Source organism: Xiphophorus couchianus, chromosome 4 (genome assembly GCF_001444195.1).
Source record: "Xiphophorus couchianus chromosome 4, X_couchianus-1.0, whole genome shotgun sequence".
NCBI lineage: Eukaryota > Metazoa > Chordata > Actinopteri > Cyprinodontiformes > Poeciliidae > Xiphophorus > Xiphophorus couchianus.
In genome coordinates, this window is record NC_040231.1 from 34,364,990 (window position 1) to 34,391,342 (window position 26,353).

A 26,353-nucleotide genomic window follows, 5' to 3' on the forward strand; every position below is an offset into this window, starting at 1 on the left:
TCCAGCGACATTCATGAGAATGATGCTAAACATCTTCGGTGACCAGAACTTTATGAGCTTGCTGTGCTATCTGGATGATGTCCTGGTGTTTGCTCCAACAGAAGACCTAGCGCTTGAGCGTCTGCACATGGTCTTCCAGAGACTCCCGAATCATAACCTCAAGCTCGCCCCAAAGAAATGTCACTTTCTGAGGAGGTCAGTGAAGTTCCTCGGTTGTTCTGTGCTGAGGATTGGACAGCAGATTGTCAGCAGGCTTTCTGTCGACTGAAGCAGGCTTTGCTAGATCGTGTGGTGCTGGCCCACCCGAACTTCAGTGAGCCCTTTCTCCTGTCTGTGGATGCGTCTACTGACGGACTTGGTGCAGTCCTGTCACAAGTGCCTGCTGGTGGTTCAACAGCCAGACCAATCGCTTTTGCAAGTAAATCACTAAGTTATGCCCAATCTAAATATCCCGCGCACCGACTGGAATTCTTCGCCTTAAAATGGGCGGTGTGTGACAAATTCCATCACTGGTTGAGAGGTCACCAATTCACTGTGTGGACGGACAATAATCCACTAACCTACATCCTGTCCAAGGCTCGGCTGGATGCGTGTGAGCAGAGGTGGATCGCTAGGTTGGCGCCGTTCCAGTTCGACATCAAGTACATCCCTGGATCAAAGAATGTGGTGGCTGATGCCCTTAGCAGAGAGCCCTTCGTACAGTCTAGTGCGTCTCACCGTTTGACAAGAATGCCTTATGATGAGCTGCTGGCAGAGGCGGCAGTGGTTGGTGCTAATGGGATCCAGGAGGTGTTTCGCTGGTCAGCCAACCCACCTGAAGTATTTGAGTGCAACCCACAGATATCTCAGGGTGTGGCGGTTGTTAAGACGGGAGCAGTATCATCACTGGAGGTTGCTGCTGTACTCCAGGGATGCAGTGGAAATGGTCCTGTGGTGTGCCCGAATGCTTTTCTCCTGCCACAGTTCTCACAGACTGTTCTAACAACCCCAAAAGTCAACTCTGAAGTGCTCTCGCTTGAAGTGTTGCAGGAGAGGCAGAGAAATGACCCGGTTCTAAGTAGGGTGATCTTCTTTGTAGAGAGGAAGTGGAGACCTTCCAGGAGGGAACGTGTCAAGGAGTCATCAGAAGTCCTCAAGCTTTTGAAAGGCTGGGAAAAGCTGGCATTGAGAGATGGAGTTCTGTACCGGGTAGCTGAAAACCCTGTCACAAAGAAAAAGTCCTACCTCTGTTGTCCCCTGTTGTCCCCCCCTCACTGCGCCAGAAGGTGTTACAAGGTGTTCACGATGAGGCTGGTCACCAGGGTCAGCAACAGACTCTGTATCTGACTAGACAGAGGTTTTATTGGATTGGCCTAGTGCATGATGTTACTGAGTATGTACAACACTGCAGACGGTGTGTTGTCAGCAAGTCACCAGAGCCAGAAGCCAGAGCTCCTTTGAAAAACATAAGGACCTCGGAACCTCTGGAACTTGTCAGTATTGATTTCTGGACTGCTGAGGATTCTTCAAACAATTCACTGGATGTGCTAGTGGCTACTGACCACTTCACAAAGATGGCACACGCTTTCTTGTGCCCCAATCAGTCGGCTAAAGCAGTCGCACACCAACTGTGGACTTACTACTTCTGCATCTATGGGTTTCCCAAGCGACTACATTCCAATCAGGGGGCCAGTTTTGAGAGTTCGCTCATTGCAAAGTTGCTGAATGTGGCGGGCGTGCAAAAGTCCCACACTTCGCCTTATTACCCCATGGGGAATGGCTCGTGTGAGAGAATGAACCGGACTCTAGGCAACATGATTCGAGCACTGCCACCAAGAGCTAAACATCGTTGGCCTGAGGCCCTGAAATCTCTGACATTCGCCTACAATTGTACAGTGCATGAGACGACAGGGTATGCACCATTCCTGCTCATGTTTGGGAGGGTGCCACGTCTTCCAGTGGACGTCATCTTTGGTTCGGTGCTCAGTGATCCAGAGGTGGTGGACTATGATCGCTATGTTGAGACCCTGCGAAAGGACATGAGAGAAGCTATGGCCGTAGCCCAGTCAACAGCAACTAAACGGCTCCAGCGTCACACTGAGCTATACAACCGGAGAGTACGTGGTGTACCGGTGGAAGTGAACGACAGAGTACTGCTGGCCAAAAAAGGAGAACGTGGAAAAAGGAAGCTTGCTGACCGCTGGGATAGCACGGTGTATGTGATGGTTGGAAAGGATGATGAGAGCCACACCTTCAGGATCCAGAATCCCACTACAGGCCAAGTAAAAGTGGTTCACCGCAATCTGATAATGTCGATAAACTTTCTGCCTTTACCTCAGGATGACAAGGAGGAGGTTGTTCTGTCTCCGACATCAAGTTCACTTGACCTCAGTGTCAAGAGGTCAGCAATCAGTGATGTAATTTCTGAATCAGCAGAGTTTAGAACAAGAGTGTGGGTATCTGACCTACCTTTGGGAGCAGGCAGGGAGACAGATGCAGAAGATGCTGAGCAGGTGGAGGGCACTGTGCTGGAGGGAGCTGTAGAACCTACTAATGCCCTACCAGAGGTGTTGCCTCTAGCCCACCCAGTCCTTGATCAGTTACAACCCTCTGATGGAGCTGCTTTGATGGACAGCAGTTCAGCAGACTCTGGTTGCTCAGCAGTCCTAATGGCTTGCCCAGAGACCTTTCCGGCTCCTGTTACGGACACTCTCACTGATGTACCTGCTACTAGTACTGCTACAGTGACAGTAGTTGATGGTGCAACTGCCCGTAGATCTAGAGCTGGGCGATTGTTGAGACCAGTGACTAGACTTATTGAAATGATGCACCAAAGAACAGCATTAGTTTGATGAGTTCTTACTTATAAAACTACAGTTTTGTTTGTTTCAATTTTGACCTTGAGGTTTTGTAACAATTTTGATATTTCATGTTTGTTTTGCTATTTGCGAGGTGAGTTTGCAGTTGCATATTAACAAAATATGTAAATGGACATATTTGTTTTCCCCTATGTATATAGGTGGGGTCTGGCCAACCTTTTCTCATGCTGATCCTCATGGGATAGTCTAAGTGACTGGGTATTTGTAACTGTAAATTCGATGTGATTGTACCTCACAAGTGACTTTGGAAACGGTGGTTGTGTATTGGTTTCCTGTGCATTTGAATAGAGTTCTTACTCCATTTTGTGCGTTTGTACCTGTGGTTTTACTGGGGCAAGTGGAATTCAGCAGGAGGGAGTGTAACATAGTTAATGTATAGAATTCCACTTGTCATTACTTCCAAGTTTGGGCTCTTGTGTAATGGGTGAAACAGCACCTCCTTCTGGTGGTTGGCAGTGTTAAATATACTGAACACAGATATCTCATTGCCAGTTCATGAGAGATGAGCGCGAGGTAGGTTCACTGAGTTTAACGCTCTGGTAAAATGTTATGCTAGCTTGATGCTAACATGAAATACTATTCCTTGTAAGGTGCTGTACCCGCTGTGATGAACCTGATTCCTGATCAGTTGTTATTCTGTTCCATACAGATAAAAATCATTTCATCTCATCCTGTCTCCTGGCCCTTATTCACACAACGCAGAACTGAGTTGAACTGAGCTATCACGATTATAGAGGTTACACTTGTCCCTAGTAGGGTTGGGAGGGGTGCTGGTGCCGATCTCCAGCTAACGTTCCGGGCGAGAGGCAGGGTACACCCTGGACAGGTCGCCAGTCTGTCACAGCCCTTTGGGATCAATTAAGCGTTTTTGAATTGGAATTGAATTGACACTTTTCATCTACAAGTTACTGTGCTCTGTGAAAGAATCACCGTTCACACAAATGGATGATTTCGAAGATGCTCTTGCAGAGCAGGTCCTCTTGCATTGGCATTTATATAAACCTTCTATGAAGCCTCATTTTCTGAGAATACGGCTCCAACTTACGCATTAACCATAAGCGTCATAAGCGTTGCTATATTCTCTAGCGTGTGCTTAATGCAAACTTTCAAAAGCGCAACTGTAACTCAGCCTTTACTTTTATGTTACAGCAGCAACGCTACAGAGTGATTTTCTTTTGCTGATGCATTTTTATTTCTTATCTGCATGTGTTGCACACTTAAATACGTCCATGTAGTTGGTCTCTATTGTTGGACAGAGGTTGGTGGGAAGAAAAGAAGTACAATCGGCACACAGGGATGGACACAGATGATTGTGCTAAGAGACAAACTAGCTTGAAGGTTTTATTAAAGTTATAAGTGACAGAGGTGTGACCAGATTTCATTACAGATTAAATCAAACCATAAAGTGAGATGGAAAGATGCTAAGTATTAGATGATTCAGATAATTGTAGCATGAATGGTGGTTATTGTAAAAGAAGTGCAAATAGACTGGCAAACGATGAATCAAGGAAATAAAAAAAGTAACTGAATCAGATGTAGAAAGGAGAGAACTATACAAATGGAACTCCACAAGGAAGTGTATGTAGACCAATACTTTTTAACATGATTAATTAAATCTTTAATAATATAGATTTCAGCATCAGTAAGCACTATGCATATCATGAGTCATTATGGGTGAGAGGTGGTAATATTAACAATCTTAAAAATAAAATGCAATCAACGATGATAGAGTTGATAGATGGTCACATGAATGGGGTTTTGTTTGTATGTTAAAAATACACAATATGCTTCTCAAGGAAAAGGGCCAATCCTACAGTGGATCTTAGATTAGATGGGCAAAAACTGAAGCAGATGGTAATGTGGCACATAGGCCATGTTGGTGTAATAGTCGATGTAAATTAATATTGATTTATGTGTTATTTACTTGTCATGCTCTTGGGGTTAGATCAGAAAGATTTGATAACTTTGGTTATAAAAATAGTAACATGGTGTGTGTATTTAGACGGAGAAACCCGCTGCCTTTCTGAATCCAACTGCGATATGTAAAATATCAGGAATGTCTGCTATGTTTGACTCTATGTTGATTTTTTTGGGAAATATGCGTTAGATAAAAAGATAACCATTGCTAAGATGATTCTGTATAAGCACCACTGTGTAGCGAGTGTACTTCTAATAGTTATTTTGTGTTACAGACTTTCAATTAAATGTTGCAGCATCAATCAACAAATCTCTTTTGATTGTTTTGCACCGTAACAATAACATAAGGTACTTAGGTGTATAGTTTGATGTAAAACTCTAATTTAAGTTACATGTACAGAAGAACATTGATAAACGCAATGTATAATGTTTTAATTTGGTCTATGTTGGATTAAGGATACATTGTTTATTAATTAGCTGCTAATTCCTTTTTATTAGATTTAGACAGGATCTAAGCTGAAGCACTCCGGATATGTTCTGGTTCTTTTAGAACTTCTGCAATCCCTGCCCTTCAGATGGAAACTGATGAAATACTATTGGACCTAAGGCGAATGAAACTGTCAGTACATTATTGGTTAAATGTTGGGAATATGGTCACAATATTAGGAATTTTGGATGAGAAGGCAATATCTATGCAGCTCATTTAGGGATAGCATGTTGTTTGTTAGATTTTAAGCTGTCAATGAAACGCCACAGAAGAAGTCTCTGTTGTAGCATATTTTGGTCACCAGAGGGCACTGCTGAAAATTGATAACTTTTTTCCCAAGACTGGGCAAGAAATGCATTTTGGGACTTTCTGTTTTGCTGTACTAAGCTTGGATGTGAACTGTCATTTATCATAAGGCGCTAATTCATTTACATTACATTACATTATTAATTCATTACAGAGACTCATTTTACCAAAATGCAGCACAGAGTGGCACAGAAAATGTTTTCTGCCAGTAGCCATCAGACTTTACAATGCCCAACTCTTAGTAACTTTACTTAAATATAATTTTCTCTGCACTCATTTATAGATTATTTATAGACTAACATATTTGCATGTGAATGCTTATTTATTTATTTATTTATATTCAGTCATATTGAAGTACTTACACCACTTATTTAACAAATTTTATATTTTATGGTTATATTCTATTATTAATATTTAACACCTTGGATGGGGAAGCTTGTCAACTAATAAACAGTTTCCCCTTGGGTTTCAATAAAGTACATTTTATTCTACTCTATTCTATTTTATTTGCTTGTGCAGCCAAAGACCACTGACTTCTTTTAATTTTATCTTGTATTTTCTTATGTGCATTTTGTTATTCTGGAAACTTGCAATATTTTATCTGTGGTAGCCAAATACAAGTCTATCTTCTGCTTGTTGAACTAAACAGACAGGACCGTTTTGTGTAATCTTCTATGATTGAAAATAGAAAAACACCCTGCGCATTAAGAAGCCTCATGTGAAGCAAAATTTTCCCTAGTCTACATGAATATAGCTTTTCATGTTGCTCAATGTTTTTTTCTTTTTACTGAAATTATCGGACTAAAACAATATTACAGCATTTAATTTACACAGCCTCAGTTTTTTGTTAAATGTTAAAAAAGGTGAAAAATCCTGGATCTGTTTCTTCAAAAGTATTGGATCGGGACTTGGTGTCGGCCAGTACTCAAAATCAAAGGACTCAGAATGGGGGAAAAAAAGAAAAGAAAAATGATCGGGACATCCCGAGTTTAAATTACAATTTATTATTGCTGCTCCACCACAAAGTCTTTTTGTTGTAATTTGCATGCACTTTCTTTCTAATATGTTTCAGTTTCAGACCTTTGTTGTTAAGAACAAATACTGTGAAAGAATCATCCTATAAACATGTTCAAGCATTTTTATATACAATTACTCTCAGCTGTAAACTTTAGGCATGAAAACTGTCCCATTGATCAGCAGAGGCTCTGTGTTTAGGAAGGAGGCAAGGCAACAAAATGCAGTCGAGGTAGATTTATTTGGAGCTGCAGGTCACATCTACATCAACACCCATTTCACAGTGAGACAAAGAAGCTGGCTTTTATACTTTGGACAATTACAACACTCATACCAGGCAAAGGGGTGATAAAACAAAAGAAATGAACATTACTTACACAAGCCTAACACAAAACAATAAATGGTACCAATAAATATTTACATGCATGCAAATCATTAGAACTAAACTAATCTAAGGTCAATCAAAGAATAAATTTAACTTAATATAACTCCTTGGAGTATTACCCCTCTTAATTGAAAATGGTATGTGCCAGGAACTTTTCAGCAGCACCTGGAGCTCCCTTTGCTGCTCCACCCTGTTGAGGAGACACACCCAAAAGGTAAGACTCAAACAATTAACCTCTAATTGAAACAAACTGACATTTTCCCTACAATCTCCCCGTACAGGAAGGATGGCCAGTCCCTCTGCCTGGAAGAATGTTTAAATGTCACAATGTAACTGAAATAAAGAACTGAAACAAAAAGCATTTGTTCTGTAAATAAATTAAACATAATATCAATACTCATTTACTAGGGATGGGACCCCTGGTCTCCATCTCAAAAACATATTAAAAGACATCAACACTTAGACTGCATGATGATGACTAACCAGGTAGTCTTCTACTCACCATTAAGATTATGGATGAAGTGTGTATTTCCTTTCTTCCTGAGAGGGACCTAGTGCTGTTGTGCTGCCTGTGTGTGAATGCGTGCACGTGTGTGAGAGTGCGTTTTGAAGGCCATGTGAGACCCAAGGGAGTCTCTAGTTGCAGGCCTGCAGACTGGCTGGCACCCTCAAAGTAGCTTCTTCATCCTGGAAACAGCTGTTGTCTCTGTGACGACATATTGAGCCAATAAGGATTGGGGTGGAGAGGGATCTGGAGTTTCATGCATGTGTGTGCTTGCAGGTTATATGATGTAGTGTGTGTTGGTGGTCGTAAGAAGTGTAAATATTGAAGTGAGGTTATTAAAGAAATGTGCCAAGATGTGTCCGAAAAGGAGCTCCAGTTCTGTTCCAGTGTGTTTGATGGGCTTTGAAGCCCAGTTTGAGTTTTAATAGCTGTGCTGCAGTGTTTGTGGTAGTCTCACAGGCCAGTTGGCTATGTGCAGTTAACACCATTCCTTCAGTCCCACTGAGGCAGAGGAAAAGGCTCCCCATCAGTCCAAGAACAAGGAAACATAACGCTGGATCTGATTCCACAGTGGAAGTCTGCCATGAAAATTCCCTACTGGGAGTAGAGTCAGGCCTTCCTACAGCAGCACATAGGAAAAGACCGGTTCTATGTACTTTGATATCCAGCTGGCATAATCATACAATAAAAACAAAAAAAAAATCACAAATCCTTCAATGTTTTTCTTCAGTTTCCCAGGTCACTTGAATTTTAGGACACATCAATTACAGATAACTCAATAAAAATGGCATAGGAAAATATCTAACAATTGTTGGTGCTTATGAGGAGTTTAAATATTTTAAAATGCTTAATTGTCTCTTTAAAGTGTGGTTTATTGAAGAAGAATGAGGTGCCGTAAGAGGCCGCGGCATTTGTTCCTACGGAAGTGACCTACACCTTGATTATGTTTTGCCCTGTGAACTTGTGACCTTCACAGAGGGCAAAGTGCTGGTTTAATCAGAGCACAGTCATGGGATTAACTAAAACACATCTTCTCAAAGGCAGAAATCAGTCAAAAGAGACAGGTGTTTAAGGATGCAACATCTATTGTTTCGTTCCTTTATGAAACGAAACAAAGGGGTACTCTGCATTTTCACCACATTTTAAATTCACATAAATAACATATAAATCCATAAATTTACCTGTTTGGTGGAGTTGTTGTGGAGATAGCAGAAGAATCTTGATGCAGGTGAAGGTTTAATAATGTGAAAGAGAATTGGAAAAATAAAAAGTCCTAAGAAATCTCAAGGCAGGGATGACATAAATCTGGAACCAGGAATGGAACAGTGTTAATAGGTATATTTTAGGTCCTAACCTGCAAAGAATCAACCAGAGACACAAATTACTTTTCTGCAGAATAGGAGAGCTGAAAACAGACGCGGATAGCCGCCATCAAACACTGTCTGTGATCAACTCTACCAGATCTCTCTCTGCATTTGCTCTTTATTATGTATAGAAAAAGGAGGTTGGGCTTCTTTACACAGTCACACAGAAAATTGACCAACAATCTTTACTATAGGATGTTCTGGAACCTTCTGTGGACATGCCCTTATAAGGGCATGAGGCTGACCGCAACCAGTCAGTTTCACAGGAAACTGATAACACATGAATGTTTTAACGTTTTTAGCTTCCAGGCAAACATCCCAAACAAAGTTAATAATGTACTACAAAAGATTAATAAAGTACTACAAAAGAGAGAAGTTAAGTAAACATAAAACAGAATAATAATATGAAAACATAACTGTTAAAATAAACGCATAAGTAAATGAACCTAGGTAATAATTCTTCTAACCAGTGTGGCCAGAGGAGAATAAACGGATCAGCCTGGAATAAGGAGAAATCTGACAAGGAGTGACAGAAAAAGGCTTACAAATACTGGAAGGGGATTAGTGGCACCGGAACAGCAGCTCATAGACGGTGGAGCTCTGGGAAGTTGACTAAAGTCACAAACTATGAAAAAATTCTATAATCCAGGAAGTAAGAACTGATGCACGTTAAAAAAAAGTCTCATTAAAAGGCACGAAAAGCTCAAAACACAAGAACCAGAACTCAGACAAAACCACACTGAAAACAATGGTTTCAATTTATCTCCCAATGACAAAAACCTTCTTAGAACAACTTCATCTTGTTTTTAAGTGTGTATGGAGTCCCATCCACCTCTGCCTTCTGAAACGCTAAATTCTTAGGAGAGGAAGAAAAATGGAGCCCATAGTAAAGTGGTTGGCTGTGGTGCTTAAAAGTGAATAGTTTACCACAATAGTAAAGGCATGAACCCTTTGACTTGGACTTACAGGATAGATGCACTGTTTTGGTTAGTTAAATTCTGTGTTTATAATCAGTAGAACTTAGTAAATATCTCACTTTAGAATTCCAAATCCCATTCACATTTCCCCACAAATGTTTCTGATGAAGTGGTTTTAATTTGGAAAAAGTTAATCATTCTCCTGAAAAACGGTAGCAACTTTTTTAGAAAGTAAAAAAAACAATATCATTGCTGTGTTGATTTTTACAGACTTATTAAAGCTGTATTAAGTCTAACACCACAATTTCCCAAAATATTTCACAGACAGTTGATTTCTGTCATTAAGTTAAAATAACAAGGATTGCTTTTAATTCAGACCTTCTCTGAAAAGAAATCTCAGCAAAATCTTTTGAGATGGAGTGCTTTAAAACCCCAAAGTCTATTTCTTGGACAGAAAGTTATTTTTCAGTATTAAGGTGGATCGTGTCAGGGCCATAAATGTAGTTGCAGGGATTAGGATACAACAGTTGAGCAAACATCAGTTGAAGTATCACTTTCAGCCTGGCTGTTGGCCTCACCTGAGGGTAAATAAAAGCAGCAAACCTGTTCAAGTGATCAGGTATTCAACTAATTCACAAATGGTTCTACAATTCTTATTTTATTCATGGAAGCAAGGTGTAAGCAGACAGTGATCTTATGATCTGTTTTGTGTGGGTGACGGCCTCACACAAAAGGTCAGCATGTGGCAGGCGGAGTTTTAGAAAACTTTATTATAAAAATAATAAAGTAAGTAAGGAGGTGTGATCGGGAAATTCTTCAGGCACAGCGGGGAAACCAGGAGGACTGGGAACCAGAGGGAGACAGGTAAGTTGTGGAATTTGAAGAATAATCGATTCTGGACCCTTCTTACAGTTCTCAATGCAGGTTTTTCGAAGGTGCTGGCCATTGTCTTCATGTGCAACTCTGCTCAAAACGAATTCTTGCTTCCAGCACAGTTTAGGAATTCTCCTCTTGACTCACATTGTGAACAGAAGATGAAGTTGTGAATGTTGATATCAGTTTTCTGCACTGTTTTAGAACTTTAGTTGCCCATAGTTTTAGCAACCATCCTCTACTTTAGAGTAGAGGATGGTTTACAGTGCAGGCAATTTCTGGTAAGCTTTCTAGTATCAAACTGTCATTTGCAAGGATTAGTGATTGATTAAAATTTAAAACATCAAAAGAGTTCACGCCTCCAGGAAGCAATCATTCCTTAACAACCAAGAGTCCAAACCCTCTAGTGTACGACTGGACAGGTTTGATTTGTGAAACATGAAAGGGTAGCATGGATCCCAAGGCTCAAGGAAACATGGAGATACAGAGCTGGGGAGGTTTTCATCTGGACCTATGAATTTGGGAGATAGTTTTCTGGACATGGGTTTTAATGTGATGTTATGAGATGAGAGTCAGACCTTTTGACCAGGTGTATACTGGGGTGATGGGGTTCTTTTCTGATCGGCGAAGTGGCAGGCAGCAAAGCGGTTACGCTGGACGGATGTGATGTGACCAGATGTGCTTGCAGCGGTGGCTGTGATGATGGACCGAGGTAACGGAGATGTCATTTTTATCTGTGAGGAAAAGTGGAGTTTGTGCACACAGGACTAGTGGCTGCTAGTCTAACATTTGCATTTGAGCAAATGTAGCATGTATTTTGTTATAGACTTATAGATCTATATTAAAATAGATATATTGGCCTGACAAGGTACAGCTTATGTTTACAGTGTTAGAGGTATGGGTTATAAATTGTGTAGTTATAACAATCCAGCATTTTAACCAACTGGTTAGTAACCATCTGGCAGGTATCTCCAGTCAGCTTATCAACATTTATTTTCAACAATACAGAAATCCTCAGTCCTCTGTCCAAAACAAAAATGCAGTTTACTGATGACTGACAGCCCTTATCCAAGCGATACGTAAAGAGTGGACAATAAGGTTACAATATTGCTGCAACGTTTTTGTGCCTGTCTTGAAAAACTAAATGTCTTTCCCATCCCCTTTGATACTGTACACTTTCAAAGGAAGCTTCACAAGTTTACATGGGACTTCTAACAAGACTGTGTACACTACCCATTAAGTGAACAGTGAACAGTGAACATAAGTGAACAGTTTCATACTGAAAATAAACAAGGAAAAACAATGTTGGCTTACAAGAAAAATTAAATTGAATTGGCCTGGCACAGTGCAGCCAATTTTTTAAAAAAATCCTGGCTCATCAACCAAATCTCAGTTATGCCAGTAAGAGAGAGAAGTCTCAGAAGTAGAACAATTGTAAAATTGTTGCTAACATGTTTTTAATGTTTCAATAGGAAAGGGTGTTCATCCTAAATACTCAACTATTTTCTTCTGAAAGATTACTTCAAAAGCTAAATCACCAACCTAACTACTCACAAAAACATCAGCACATGCCTGCCTGCCAAACTCTGCCTTGAGCCAAACAAAGGTTCTTAAGTAGCAGAGGGCCAGAGCAGAATAGATATTCAAGTTTTAGAGCTCTCACAGAGATGAAACATGAACCCATGTTTTTCCAAAACAAAATTATGAAGGCGAAAAAAAGCAGGGATGGTTGCGTGAGTGTGCCAAGGGTAACTGAGGAAGTTGAAGCAGTAAGCTGTCATCTCCATTTGGCTTCTGCCACACTCTCTTCATTTCTCTTCATTTCTCATAAGCTTCAACATTATAAGATCCCTGAATACGAGCAGACAAACACGACAAGAAGGATGTGCTTATCATATCATGGTTTACTAATGATCTTCTTTTCTTGTCACATACTGTAAGTATCAGAATATTTGCTTATTAATTGCAATAACACTACCCGTAACTCAAAGATTTCAGATTTACTGATGTATTTTTTTTCTTCTTTTAAAGGAGCACTATCATATAAAATCCTTTTTTTAGGATTGATTTTGTCCTAAAAACAAAAGGACTCATAATTATGTTATGAGTTACTCAAAACATAATTATGAGTTACTCATAACATAATGATGTTATTCATTATAACATGAGCAACATCATGTTATAATGTTACTCAATCATCAAAAATATACCTTGAGTGTTACTTGGATTCTTTTGTACATGTTTGAGGTGTTGCGAAGTCAAATTTCGTTTAATTTTTGTTTGATCGGCGAAATATAGCACTACTTGATAGTGGTATAAAATGGCTCAATGTGCCTGGAAAATACATAAGTGTCAGTGTCTTCTTCAGAAGTTTTCGTGTTGGTTTTTGTCAGTGGTTCTTGGTGTAGTGCCACCACAGGTAAGGGTGTAAACAGGCTTCATTTGACACTTTCGGATTTTGGTCAGACGTGAACGCCCATAAAAACCAATTGTTGTCGAAATAATGCAAAACTTTATTTAAACATGATAGAGCACAGAAATTTCTCCCATTTTTTTTATCATGTTCATTATTTGTGATTGATAAAACAGTATAAAAATGGTTATTTGATTTATATATAAATATGTAAATGCAATGGAATGTCAGGCTACAAAGAGGCATCAGGAGAAGCCGAAGTGAGAGCTGTTCCTTTTCCTGGTGAGGGATTGTTGCCAAACCGCAAGCTGTGATCCAGTTGTGAACTTGGTGAATTTTATATTCAAAGTACTGGTAGTAGTGGCGTCAAACAGCCTTTGAGTCAAGAAAGAAAGGGGCTTTCTAACTGCATAAGCACAGAAACAAGAGTTTTCTGTCTGTGACAGTGTGTGAGCTGAGCCAAAACAAATCTGCGCCCGTAGACATTTCTGAGCTTTCTGGACTTTTTCATTTTGTACTTTACATTAACAAACATGACAATATGTCAAATGCTATTTCTTTGATGTTCTCCTTAATAGTACAGTGATATGAATGTTAGAATGTGTCATCATTAATAAAATTGTACTAGAGCACTTCTGGATAGATGCAAACTACATCTTGTTACTTGTACTTGTGACAGTGCAATGACAATAAAGTTGAATTCTATTCTATTCTATTCTATTCTATTCTGTCCACTCAATAAGATCTTCGTTCCTTCCTCCGTCCGGGCCCATTTTCTTCAGTGGATCCACGCATCAAGGTTTTCTGGTCATCCCGGCATCAATCGCACCGTCGCCCTGGTCAACCGAAGGTTCTGGTGGCCATCCGTCCACAAAGATGTCCGGGATTATGTTCGTTCCCATAATAAAACATCCCATCCACCTCCGTCTGGTCTCCTTCAGCCACTTCCCATTCCGAAACGCCCATTGTCCCACATATCGATAGACTTCGTCACCAGGTTGTCACCCTCCAAAGGCATGACCACCATCCTCTCCATTGTTGACCGCTTCTCCAAAGCCTGCCATTTCATTCCCCTCCGTAAATTACCCACAGCCTTCCAAACAGCACAACTTCTGGTTAAAAACGTTTACCGGCTTCATGGCATCCCGCAGGACATCCTATCAGACCGAGGACCACAATTCATCTCCCAGGTTTGGAAGAATTTTTGTTCAGCATTACACGTCAATGTTTCACTCACATCTGGTTTTCATCCACAGTCCAATGGCCAAACAGAACGTCTCAATCAGGATCTCGAAACCACCCTTCACTTCCATTCGAAGCATCCCTCGGCTATCAACCACCTCTACTCTCATCCGAGGAAGAGAATATTTCTGTCACCTCCGTCCATCACCACATCCGTCGCTGTCAGAAGGTTTGGAAGACGACTATACACAATCTCAACCGCACCGCCGAACAGATTAAACGTCAACAGGTTTGGTTGTCCTCCCGAGACAATCCCCTCAAATCTATGTCTAAGAAATTAGCTCCCCGTTATATTGGTCCATTTGCTATAGAAGCCATCATCAATCCATCCATTGTCCGTCTCCGTTTGCCCACCTCCCTCTGCGTCCATCCCACCTTCCACGTGTCCCACATTAAACCCGTCCGGACCAGCCCGCTCCGCCCTCCGGCTGACACCCATCCTCCCCCCCGTGAAGTTGATGGCCACCCTGCATATTCCGTTCGCCGGATCGTGGACTCCCGTCTGCGAGGTTGCGGCTGGCAGTACCTCGTCGACTGGGAGTGTTACGGTCCGGAGGAGCATTCCTGGGTCCCGGGTTCTTTTATATTAGATCCATCCCTCATCACCGACTACCGTTCCTCGCTGCCATCCGGTTCTTCTAGGCCGCCAAGTGGCCATTGAGGGGGGTGGGGTGGTACTGTTATGGTTCGGGGTCCTTTGGTTCTTCTTTGTGGGTTTTCTGTGCATACACTCACCTTTTACTACAGATGGCGCGATACTCACCTGACTGGAGTGTGTGTGGACCGTCATCAAGCACACCTGAACCTGATCAACCTATCAGCAGCATGTACTAAAGGAGGCTTCTGCCAGTCCTTCGGCGCCCGAGTGTTAGCCAGTAATGGTTTTTCCCTGGTGAAGCCCCGGAGAAGCCCTTACAGATCCTGTCTGTTTCTCTAATCAAGATTCCCCTCGTGACGCCGTGGGTCTTACCCACTGGTTGCCCGAGTTCCCAGACTCACCTCCTCAGTCTGACTACAAGTTCCCTCCGGATTCCACGACTGGCAGTTGCACCGCTCCTTTGTCCCCGCAGAGCCCGAGCCTACCTGTCCGCCCTCTGACGCAATCCTCTATTTTCCTCCTGGTCACCAGCCGTCAAGCACCGTACCACCTGGACCACTTAAGAGACTAAGATCTAAGATCCCGAACCTTTCAGTAAACTCTCCTAAGACCTCGAACCATCGAACCACAAGTAAGCTCTGTCTAGTTTGTTCTGTGACTGTCTCGTTTCCGACAACCCTGAACTCACCATTCTGCTCTGCCTCTTTGGTGAGCCGATCGCTCCGTGAACCCGTTTCCTCCCTGGACCAGACCAGAGCTTCCACTACCTTCGCTTGCCGTGTTACAATAAACCAGTTGTTACCGTATATACCTATCCTGAATTGTGTTCTGCATGTGGGTCTGAAAATAGTAACCCATCATGACAAAGTCGGGCTTTTGTAAAATATTGCTGCATCCAGAGTGTTTAAAGCAAAGTGAATGTTTGTGCATTAAATTTAATATGTTTGCAGTTAGTCATGTGATATTTAGTTCTACAATCTTAGATCAATATTGTTGAAATAACAGGTTAATTCTCATAAGGTAAGTGAAGTATTCTTTGGCATAATTTCCTGGTAAGAAATCTATTTTTTGACTTTTACAACAAATCTTCACAGCTGAATTAATCCAGAATTATAAATAACATATGAATATTATGAAATGATGTTGACGTCTAAGTCAGGTCCATGTACTGTATGTCATTTGAAATGATCTGAAGTTCAATAGAATATCTTCACGTAATTTAATGAAACCTTGTGTAGAAGTGTCAATACTGAGCTTGTTAAATAGACACATGATGTTATGTTCGGCACCATTTAAACAAATAAAGAATGTAACAAAGTGTGTAGGCCAAAGGCACAGAGAAGGCGAAACCCCCAGGAGTCACTCTTGTTAGCCAGCCAGAGAGGAGGGTCCAGCCTTTTATATGCTTCAGTCTTAGAACTATGCTCAGGTTATCAGCTGCTCCCTCATACTGTGATCTGTGGGAGTTAACCTTTCAATGCTATGTGCAATGGGTGGGCACCAATTAGCCATCATTGTGTGCAGGTATTGTTAGATAGAGAAATTTATATTGTACAAAATATAAATAAACCAGAACCCTCATGAAATTTTACCTCTCTAATTTATTCTTCCAAACTATGTGTTGTTTGCTCAGACCTGATGAGGGTTTATCCCATCGCTCACCTCAAGACCCTCAGCATGTTCAAGCATGGAGGACCTACATGTATCTTATTATTCCTCTTGACTTTTGGAAAGTTTTTGGAAATATTGTAAGCTTGTTCTTACAACTTTGGATTTTTTTCCCAAAGTTATTCAGATGCATGTAACTGAGGAATTCTAATTATTACCAACCTCTCTCTGTAATTTCAATATTTTAATTTAATATTTTATTTTTGGGTGCTCTGTTGGAGATGGGAACTACAATTTCCCTGAGGGAAAATCCAAAGTTTCTATCAATTTATCTATTTATCTATAATTGAGTTATATTATAAGTTTACACTGTTTCATTACAAAGTTTTTCTGTTTTATTTTTTTTACTCTATATCTTTTTGATTTTGTTGCGCTCATCTCTAGTGGTGTAATGTGTTTGGTTTTTTAACTATACTTTCTCACACTTGACTGCATATTCTGTAAATAAAGTTTCCCATTTTGCCCTCACAAGTTTATAGGTAACAATGCCCTGTTCCTCCCTCCAAGGTGGAGCAATGTTGGTGGAGGGAGGAAACTTTAATCCCCCAATATTGCTTATTATATTTCAGGTGATGAGATGTAAGCAACATGCAGATTGTGGATTGAAAAAGTTATTCAAAATATGCTAATTATTCATGTTTCTCTTTTTCAAGACACCAAGATAATTTTCTTAAACTTACAGAAATGTGTAGGTCCTCAGAGACAACCACTGTGAGCTGGTTTCACTCTGTCACTCTGTGGGAAGATGATGTTTGGATGTTTAACGTGTGAAGAGCAGCAGCAGGGACATAGAGACTGAGTGTGTTGATTCAGACACTGAAGGTCTGCAGGGTAAAGGGTGACAGACCACACAGACAGCTGGGGGACTTCATGACCACACATACACATGCATGAAGGCACACACACACAACAGGAGAGAGAAATGGACACACATAGACAATGACATAGAAAAGACCACAAACATAAAATGTAACCTGAGTGTCATTAGTCCCTGAGTGTCATTGGTCCCTGTGATCTGTTTTCTGGTCATCACAACATTAACTGCTGTATGACATTCTCAGCAGAGTGTATAAGGCTACTTGAGTGATTAACACCATCACACACACACACACACCCCCACACACCCCACACACATACACCCCCACACGCATGCAGATGCCGTTCACATTTATAAAAAGTGAGTCATTCCTTCCCACTGCTGCTGCCTGCTTGCTCAGGAAGACGCTACATTTGATTACATTGTACTGCATTACATGTACTGTGATATATGTACCTGAATTTTAATCTGTAAAATCACACATTATCATAATGGTAGGAGACGTTGATTTCTGAAATAATAGCTCCTAAGAAAATTGTAACTTTCTAAACTGTGTTTTAAATATTAACACAAATGTTCTGGTCTTTTCATTCTGCTCCTCCATGTTAATTACATGAAATAAAGGAGCTTTTGTTGGAAACCTGAACAGGAATAAGTTGAATTAAAGCTATCAAAACCTGAAAAAAACCTTCCCAGGTTAGGAAACGTTTAGTTTTCAGTCCTGCTCCGACCCCTAATGTTCAGAGTTGGGCTCTACTAGATTAATAGTAAGTCTTACTATTCAACTAGTAAACTTTCTCTAGTTAAGTAGAGCACCTTAAATTTACAACACTGTTTAGATAACCCAGCTCTAGGATAACACTTGTCTCTTTCTGTGGCACTGCTACATTGGAGAAAGCGCGCTGGCAGAGGAAGGCTGCCCAGGGGCTAAGGATCCAAAAATACTTGTTACTGTTAGTGCATCCAGTACCTAATTACAGCTGGATCCTTTATTCAGAATTCTGCAAAAGGAATCTTGGAATTACAGGTTCCCCAAAATTGCTGCTGGCAACCAAAAACTGGTTGCCTCTAAGGGAGAAGATGAAACAGCCTTTTGAACTCCAGAGCTGAGAGTCACAGCTTGACCGAGTGTGCGTCTGACAGCCAGACAGGAGCCAACAGGATGCCTCAGCTGTTCAAGCTGACCTGTACTAGCCATGCATAGCTGGTGCTAATTATTCTGATTATTTTGAGAACCTGAGCTGAGAAACAACATTTTACCATTGCTGGACACTCATGCCAGCCTGATGTGGAACTAAAAACGCCACGTTGCGAGTCTTCTTGCTGTACATCACACTCCATAAGCTGTTAGCCAAGCAGCTAGCTTCTGACAAAGATGCAGCCAGGCGAACAATTAAGCCCACCTTGTTCATTGGAACTCTATTCACAGTCCGTTGATTCTGGGCAGAAATAATATCTTAGGAAGACCAGTGTAAGTGTTTTTATTCTATATTTTCATTGTATTTTTCCATTAAAAACTTAGAAGCGTTCCAGAAAAAATGGCCTGAGAGCTTGGTGCATCTAAAGCTAATAAGAATTTGGATTGTTCAAACTTCTTTCCAATGAGTGTTTTTAATGTAAGGTGAGTTTCTCTTTTATGGTTAATTTTGTCCCTTTATTTGGCCACTCAGTTACATAAGATAGTTCTAAAAATGTTCTGAGATGTCCCACTTTCTTAAATCTAATGGCAGCTAAGCTACATGTGACTGACGGCTACTATAGCATGAGCAGCATATCCTCATGCTGCTCATGTAGGCAGTGAACTATTGATGCTCATAGACAATCAATATTGTTATTTTGATTATTGTTATTTGAACGTAAGAGATTGTTTAATAAGCAAAACATTAAAGTCTTTGTCTTGACTTAGGCTGCTTTTGTGCTATTCTAAATTATTAGATAATTGCTAAACAATAACTAAGAATAACTAGTTTGCTTTTTTCCTTTATCATCAAGTTGTGCCCCAACTTAGTAATTTGGATCTTAATAACAAAGATATAGAAGCAGGTTAATTAATTTAAAGTAAGCATGTCAGATCGTACATTTAACCCCCCAATCTGACATGACTTGACCTCCCCAATCGTTCCAGAAAACTGGAAAGATTAATGTTGCCACAAAGATAGAACGGTGATGATGTTGTTTCCAGGTGGCTGATGAATCGGTGGTGTTGGTTTGTCACAGCATGGCCTTTGACCGTTCTCTGCCCCAACTTTATTAGCTAAACCCCAGATTAGCACAACAAAATTCTCTGACACCTCGTGTTCTGGTGTTGTGTACCACAAGTCATGTCAGATTTCTTTCTGTTACTCATAAATAATGAGTCAACAAGACAAAATATGGAGAGAATCTGACTGAGCTCCAATGTATTTCAAACTTTGCCAACTTGACTATTGAATTTAAAATAGATTTGTCAATGTATAAGGAATGGTACATAAGCTAAAAGGTATACACAGATGCTAGCAGTACATATTGCTAAGAATGTGATGCTAGCATTCTCATGAGACAAATACTTAAAGTTAGAAATGAGAGCAGCAGAACTCTGAAGGCTTTCTCCTCAAAAGGACATTTGATGGAGAGAGTTCCTAGAAATGTGTCTATTATTTTCATACTTTACAAGGGTAATGTTGTTCTGAAGATGTGGGATTTAATACCTCCAAGAGTTTAATAAACTAGAATTTTTAGCACTTAAAGAAGTGAAAGAAGAAAAAGAAAGGAGTGGAAACTATTTCCCAGAATGCTTAGCAGCATGTTCTTGTATCATGTGTGTGTTACATTGATATGACTCTTGTGTGTTATTAAGGCAAATGTTTATTTTAATGCAACTGACAGTTTGCAAAGCTTGTGGATAAAGTCCTGTTCACACTAAATGTTTTTGAGCAGAATTCATTACCAGATCAGAAATTTTGTTCATGCAGTTTGAAACAAGAATATATATTATTCTAAATGTTAAATTGTTTATTACAGTGTATGGCTTAAGGTTTGGACGGTAATACAAGTGCATTCATTTTTATTCAGAAATCCAGGAGCTGAAAGTGTGATTAATTTATGCAGAAAATATAATATCAGATATGCCAATTGTAAATGTAGACAAAATTAGGTGAGGCAGAGAAAATGAAACTCCATAGAATATTTAAAATCAAACTATATACGAGAATATTTAATATTTCCTTGAATTATGTTTAGCAGGGTAGGATACAAAATTAAAAAAGAAAATTGGAAAAAATTAAAAGACTACTTAAAATCAGTTTATTTTTTATTGGTATATGTTTGAGTAAAATGAGCATTATTCTTTTATTCTATAAACTAATAACATGTCTCTGAGGTTCCAAGTAAAAGTTTATTAGTATTTATTTTCAGAAAATGAGAAATGGTTAAAATAACCAGATGCAGAGCTTTCAGACCTCAAATAATGCAACGAAAAAAGTTCATATTCATCCAGAAACAACAATATTGATGTTTCAATTCAGGAAGAGTTCAGAAATCAATATTTGGTGGAACGACCAGGAGGTTTTCAACGGGGTTCAGATCAGTGGTCTCCTCATTTTTTAAGATAATTTTTTCCCAGATATTTTATATCTTATTTTATATATAACTTTGTTGTTTCTGTCGTGTTTGGAAGGTTAGTTCACTACATCCTCAGAAAAACGAAAAATAAAATCAGTGTTCACTGTGAGTGGAAATTTTGAATTATGGATGAAATTGTAGTAGTAACAGCTGAGGGGTGGGATGCAGGTAGCCGGAGGAGAACGACCCCCGAGAGAGCGCAGGGGAGGGGTTCATCTGTCTAAAAATACGCCCTGACATTAGATGTTTTTTGTTTGTTTTTTTCATGTAGTGTTTACATTCTCCGTGGACGTATTTCCAATATGAACATGAGCTTCTCTGAGTTGGGACGGAGTGAAGTTTTAGAGTTGGTTGAGAAATTCATTAAGTTAGTTTTATTGTATTTATACTCATATGACTGTTTCCAAAAATAGTATGATCACATACTACTTTTACTACCAGTATTACTATTAATAATAACAAAGATTACATTTTAAAACACCCTTTTGTTTTATCAACACCGTTTCTACAAGATTTACAATTTAGCATCAGTTTCAAACTTTGCCAAACTTTGAGGAACTTATTTTCCACAAATCCGACATTAAAACTCCTTTTTATGTATAATTTATGATATTATTTCAAGAATTAAAATTTACAGTACAATAAATATTGGTACAAATATTTACCCTATGATTTTTCGAACCATTTTACAATCACAATTGATTTTATTCAGATTTTATGTAACAAACCAACCCATTGTTCTCTGACCCAATTCTAATTTGATTTACATTCAACTTTACAATCGAATTACAATGAGAATAATTTTTAACAATCCTCTTGCTTGCTCTTGCATAATTTGATCTGGTTCATTTCTTGCTCTAATCAACTGCACGTTGTTGATTAAATAAGTAACGGATTGTCTTGTAAAATGATGCAAAATTAATAAAAACACAAGAGCAATCAGAAACGAAAGAAAATAAAAATCATGCAGAGCTGTTTCCCGTATGAACATTTGCGTTGTGTCTTCGTGTTGTTCGGCTGCGGGTTTCTGGCTCCATCTGCACTTTTAAAAAAAATCTCCTCTTGGGTTAATTGCAGGACTGAGCTAATTACCGTGACGCTGTAAACCCCTCCTGCTGGCAGCAGATTGGTCAGGTCCGGGCGGACCCCCAGTGCCCTGACCCTGCCCGCTGCGACGGGGCCATGTATAAGACACAGGGGCCCCAGGCTGACAGCTGCTATGATAGCAGGAATCAAACATCACTTCTTCTTCTTCTTCTTTCTTCTTCTTCTTCGCTGTTGCCTGAACACTTCACATCGACTGAAAGCGAGCTGTTGGTTTCTGCTCCGGCGGATCTGTCTCCTGCTCTGCTCTGGTTTGGACTCACTCATGGAGCTGTCGGATATTTCCTTCTCCATTCCCTCTGCTGATGACTTCTATGATGACCCCTGCTTTAACACCACTGACATGCACTTCTTCGAGGACCTGGATCCGCGGCTGGTGCATGGGGTCCCGCTGAAACCCGAGGACTCCTTCTCCCCCTCCTCCTCCTTGTCTTCATCATCGCCCTCACCGTGCTCCCACCTGCATCACCAGCTCCAACACCCGGAGGCAGAGGACGACGAGCACGTCCGCGCCCCCAGCGGGCACCACCAGGCGGGCCGGTGCCTCTTGTGGGCCTGCAAGGCTTGCAAGCGGAAGACCACCAACGCGGACAGGCGGAAGGCGGCGACGCTGCGTGAACGCCGGCGGCTCAGCAAAGTGAACGACGCCTTCGAGACACTGAAGCGCTACACGACGGCCAACCCCAACCAGAGGCTTCCCAAGGTGGAGATTTTGAGGAACGCCATCAGCTACATCGAGTCTCTGCAGGCGCTGCTGCGCGGCGGCCAGGAGGAGGGCTTCTACCCAGTGCTGGAGCATTACAGCGGGGACTCGGACGCGTCCAGTCCCCGCTCCAACTGCTCCGATGGGATGGTGAGTCCAGGAATGGACGGTGCGCTTTTACACACCGACGATCTTTAGCATTCTACCTGCTGACCTGATACCGTCTCAGGCTAGTCGTAACTTTCCTTCCTATAAGACTATTTTAATTTCAACGAACACTATAAGATGAGCAGTGCTTTATTGGTGGCACACGTTTATTTTATTTTTTTACTTAAAATCTCAAACGGACATTTGACATTTTAAATTACCTGCATTCACCTGCTTTCGATTATTCGTTTTTGTTCATTTTTTTAGTCCACTATTGTGATTTATGAAGTAGACAGTACAACACACACACCTGGTCCTCTAAAATTATTATTATTATTATTATTATTATTATTATTATTATTATTAACTTGAGACCATTTCCTTTGATTGGTGTATTGTGAATTAACTAAAATGCTATTTGTTTTTTCCCATTCTTTTCAAATGCGCATTTTAATCTAAAGGTTTATGGAGAAATGCATTAAGATGTTAAGTGTTAACATGTATCAAAAGCAGAGATACATAAAAACGAGACATGAGTTGTTAATATTTCAGCGCAGGCACAGGATGTGTGATTTATTTTGAAACACGTAAGGTCAACGAACGAAATTATAGTTTTCTTTTGTTTCACTTGAAGAAAGTTAAACACTGACGTTTATCTAAAAAATGGTCTCCGGAAAAATACTTCCGGAGACCATTTTCACTTTTCCTGTGAAAATGCTGTCTGACGTCAGCAAGCGGCCTTTCTTTTCCTTCCAGATGGATTTTAACGGACCGAGCAGAACAAGAAGCTTTGACAGCAGCTCTTTCTTCTCTGAGACGCCAAACGGTGAGCGCGTTTCTCAGAGCCTTTCGATCAATCAATGAGTGTTGTGGAATATTAGATTTAACTGGTTATGAATTTGAACCACTTCCGGTCGCATAATTTATAACTAAGTTAAATCGTTGAAAAATTCAGAGTGAAAATGTCTTGCATCAAAGTCAGAAATTTAAGAGTCCAATTCCCTAATAGAAAAAAAAAATCAAGTAACTTTATTTGTACAGCACAAGGGGGGAAGCAACAAATTTATCTACAGTAAATGCCAATAAAAATATCAATAAATATATTTGTATCAGATGCATGTTTGTTGTACTGTCTGTGCAGCTGGTCCTAAGAGGGGTCGCAGCTCTGTGATCTCCAGTCTGGACTGCCTGTCCAGCATTGTGGAGCGGATCTCCACGGATGGCAGCAGCCTGCAGCTCGGGCTTGAAGCCTCCGGCTCCCCGGCCTCCTCAGCTCCGCTCAGCGAGGCAGGAAAGGCCCGAGAGGCCACTCAGATCCCCTCCTCTTCCTCCCCCGACAACCAGGACCCAAACCTCATTTACCAAGTCCTATAGAGCCTCCCGCTCAGCACAGCTGGAAAATAACACGCTGCCTTGTTGTAGAGTTATTACTGGAAAACACGTACAGTAACAAAATGGCCTCATTATTCTGCTTTTAAAGAGTCTCCGGCAGCTGTTAGCAGCCTGACACGCATCCATCATGTCAAAGCTCCTTCCTGTCCGGAAGAAAAAACTAATTTATCTCAACTAACTAAACCTGTCAAAGTGTTTATCAGAGGACAGTGGACATTTTTTTATTAGTTTTGAAATTTAATTTAATGTGATTTTATATTTCACTAGTCTTAATTGAAACTTTAAACATATTAATGAACCTCAACATATTTTTCCAAATAAAAATCTAAAAACTAAGTGAATAGACCAAACGTATTATTATTATTATTATTCTTATACATTTTTCATCCCTGTTGAAGAGATAACTAAGTAGAAACTTGTCACTACTTTGGTACCAGAAGGTTGATTGTATGAATGCTAAACTAATAGCAATAATTTATTTTCTCACCACAGATGATTTTCAAAGACTACATTATTCCACTTTTTGGGTTAAGTGAGTGGATTCAACATTATTCTACTAATAGCTTTTTTTCTATTTAAGTTATATGAAAAAAAGAATTATTTTGTTCATTTGATTAAATGAGTCCGACAAGCATCCAGTAACATTCCTCCACTCTCATCCTTCCTTCTAAAGTCCTGAAGGTTCCAGTAGATCTGAAAATACTAAAAAAAAAAAAAAAAAAAAAAAAACTCCTGCAGAGAAAACCTACTGACAAAATAACAGAGACAGACGAAGCAGCAGTTGTTGGAGAAGTAATCTACTGTTTGTGTTTTATTGTTTAGTTTTAATCTCCTGTCAAATCCAGACCCAGACGTCTCCGTCAGGACCATTCCGTTTTATTTAGTTCTTGTTTCTGTACATATCATGTAAATAAGAGCTGATTTGTTTCATGTGAAGTCATGCATTTGTATTTAATGTTCCTGTTTGTATTGTTTGTAGTTGTGAGAAGATTGCCACGTTTATATTTATACTGCTGAAAATTGTGTGAAATTTTTAAGGAAAATAAATCTACTGGCTTATTTATACAAAAAGCCTAACGTTGATACTTTATCGCATTTCAAGAAATTTTATTTAAAGATTAAAATAATTTTAAAAATTACCTCTGGATGGATGAAACCTGACCCATCCTCAGGTTGGCTCAACACAGACCAGCAGGTTTTGACAAAGGAAGGATGTTGACAGCGTCATCTGCTGGTAAAGCTGAGAAAGTACCATGTTTTTTCCCCCCAGCTTTTAAAAACATTTTTGGGATTTCAAGTAAGTCGTTATAGAAGACATTTAGTCATGAAGCTTTGATCGCTCATTGATGTGTGCCTCACTCTTTGAAATGCATTAGAATGTGACAAAATGTTACAACCCATTTTGGACAAAACAGCTTGAAACACGCTGATCTATTTGAAATATAAGTAAAGATATTGGAAAACAAAGGAAACAAACTCTTTCCCTGTCACTAAATGTTGTTTCTAGTCTTTTGTTTAGACAATAAAAGTTTAGTTTCCTGTATAACAGGTTAAACCTGTTTACAATAAAACTATATTTAACTGTGTTAGGAGAAATTCTATAAAAGTTTTCTTTTCTGCATTATTGATTACAGGAGCAATTCTTTGTGTGTTAATGAAAACAGTGAGGTGTAATTTAAATGTAAAGTCTGATGGAGAGAGAGAGTCAGATGTTCTGACTCAGAACTTGGACCGGTTCTGATCTACATGTTTTGGGTTTCTAAGGGCCACTTATCTGCTCTGAAAACAATCCATGTTCCCAGAGTCATGGTCCATTCCAGACGACTCCTAGTCAACATGGATGTTGCCTTTGAACAAAGTTGACACTTGGTTTCCTTTAGGCAGCAGAAAATTGGAAGTGTTGTACCACACCCAGCTGTTTCTCTAAATTCTCTAAAACTACTGATGAATGAATTACATTCACAACACTTGAAATCCCATCATACAAAATACTAAATAAGCATAATAATCCTCTGTTTCAATTATCACCAGTATTTTAATATC

The 26,353-nt window shown here is 39.9% G+C and overlaps 1 protein-coding gene across 1 annotated transcript; it reads left to right on the forward strand.

Annotated features, from left to right (window-relative positions):
• The first annotated feature begins 20,863 nt into the window (after window positions 1-20,863).
• myod1 (myogenic differentiation 1) lies at window positions 20,864-25,056 on the forward strand. The gene is made up of 3 exons (XM_028014899.1): window positions 20,864-22,921; window positions 23,675-23,744; window positions 24,060-25,056. Exons 1-3 carry the CDS (start codon window positions 22,184-22,186, stop codon window positions 24,290-24,292), a joined length of 1,041 nt encoding a protein of 346 aa, XP_027870700.1. The 5' UTR covers window positions 20,864-22,183; the 3' UTR covers window positions 24,293-25,056.
• The last annotated feature ends 1,297 nt before the right edge of the window (window positions 25,057-26,353 follow it).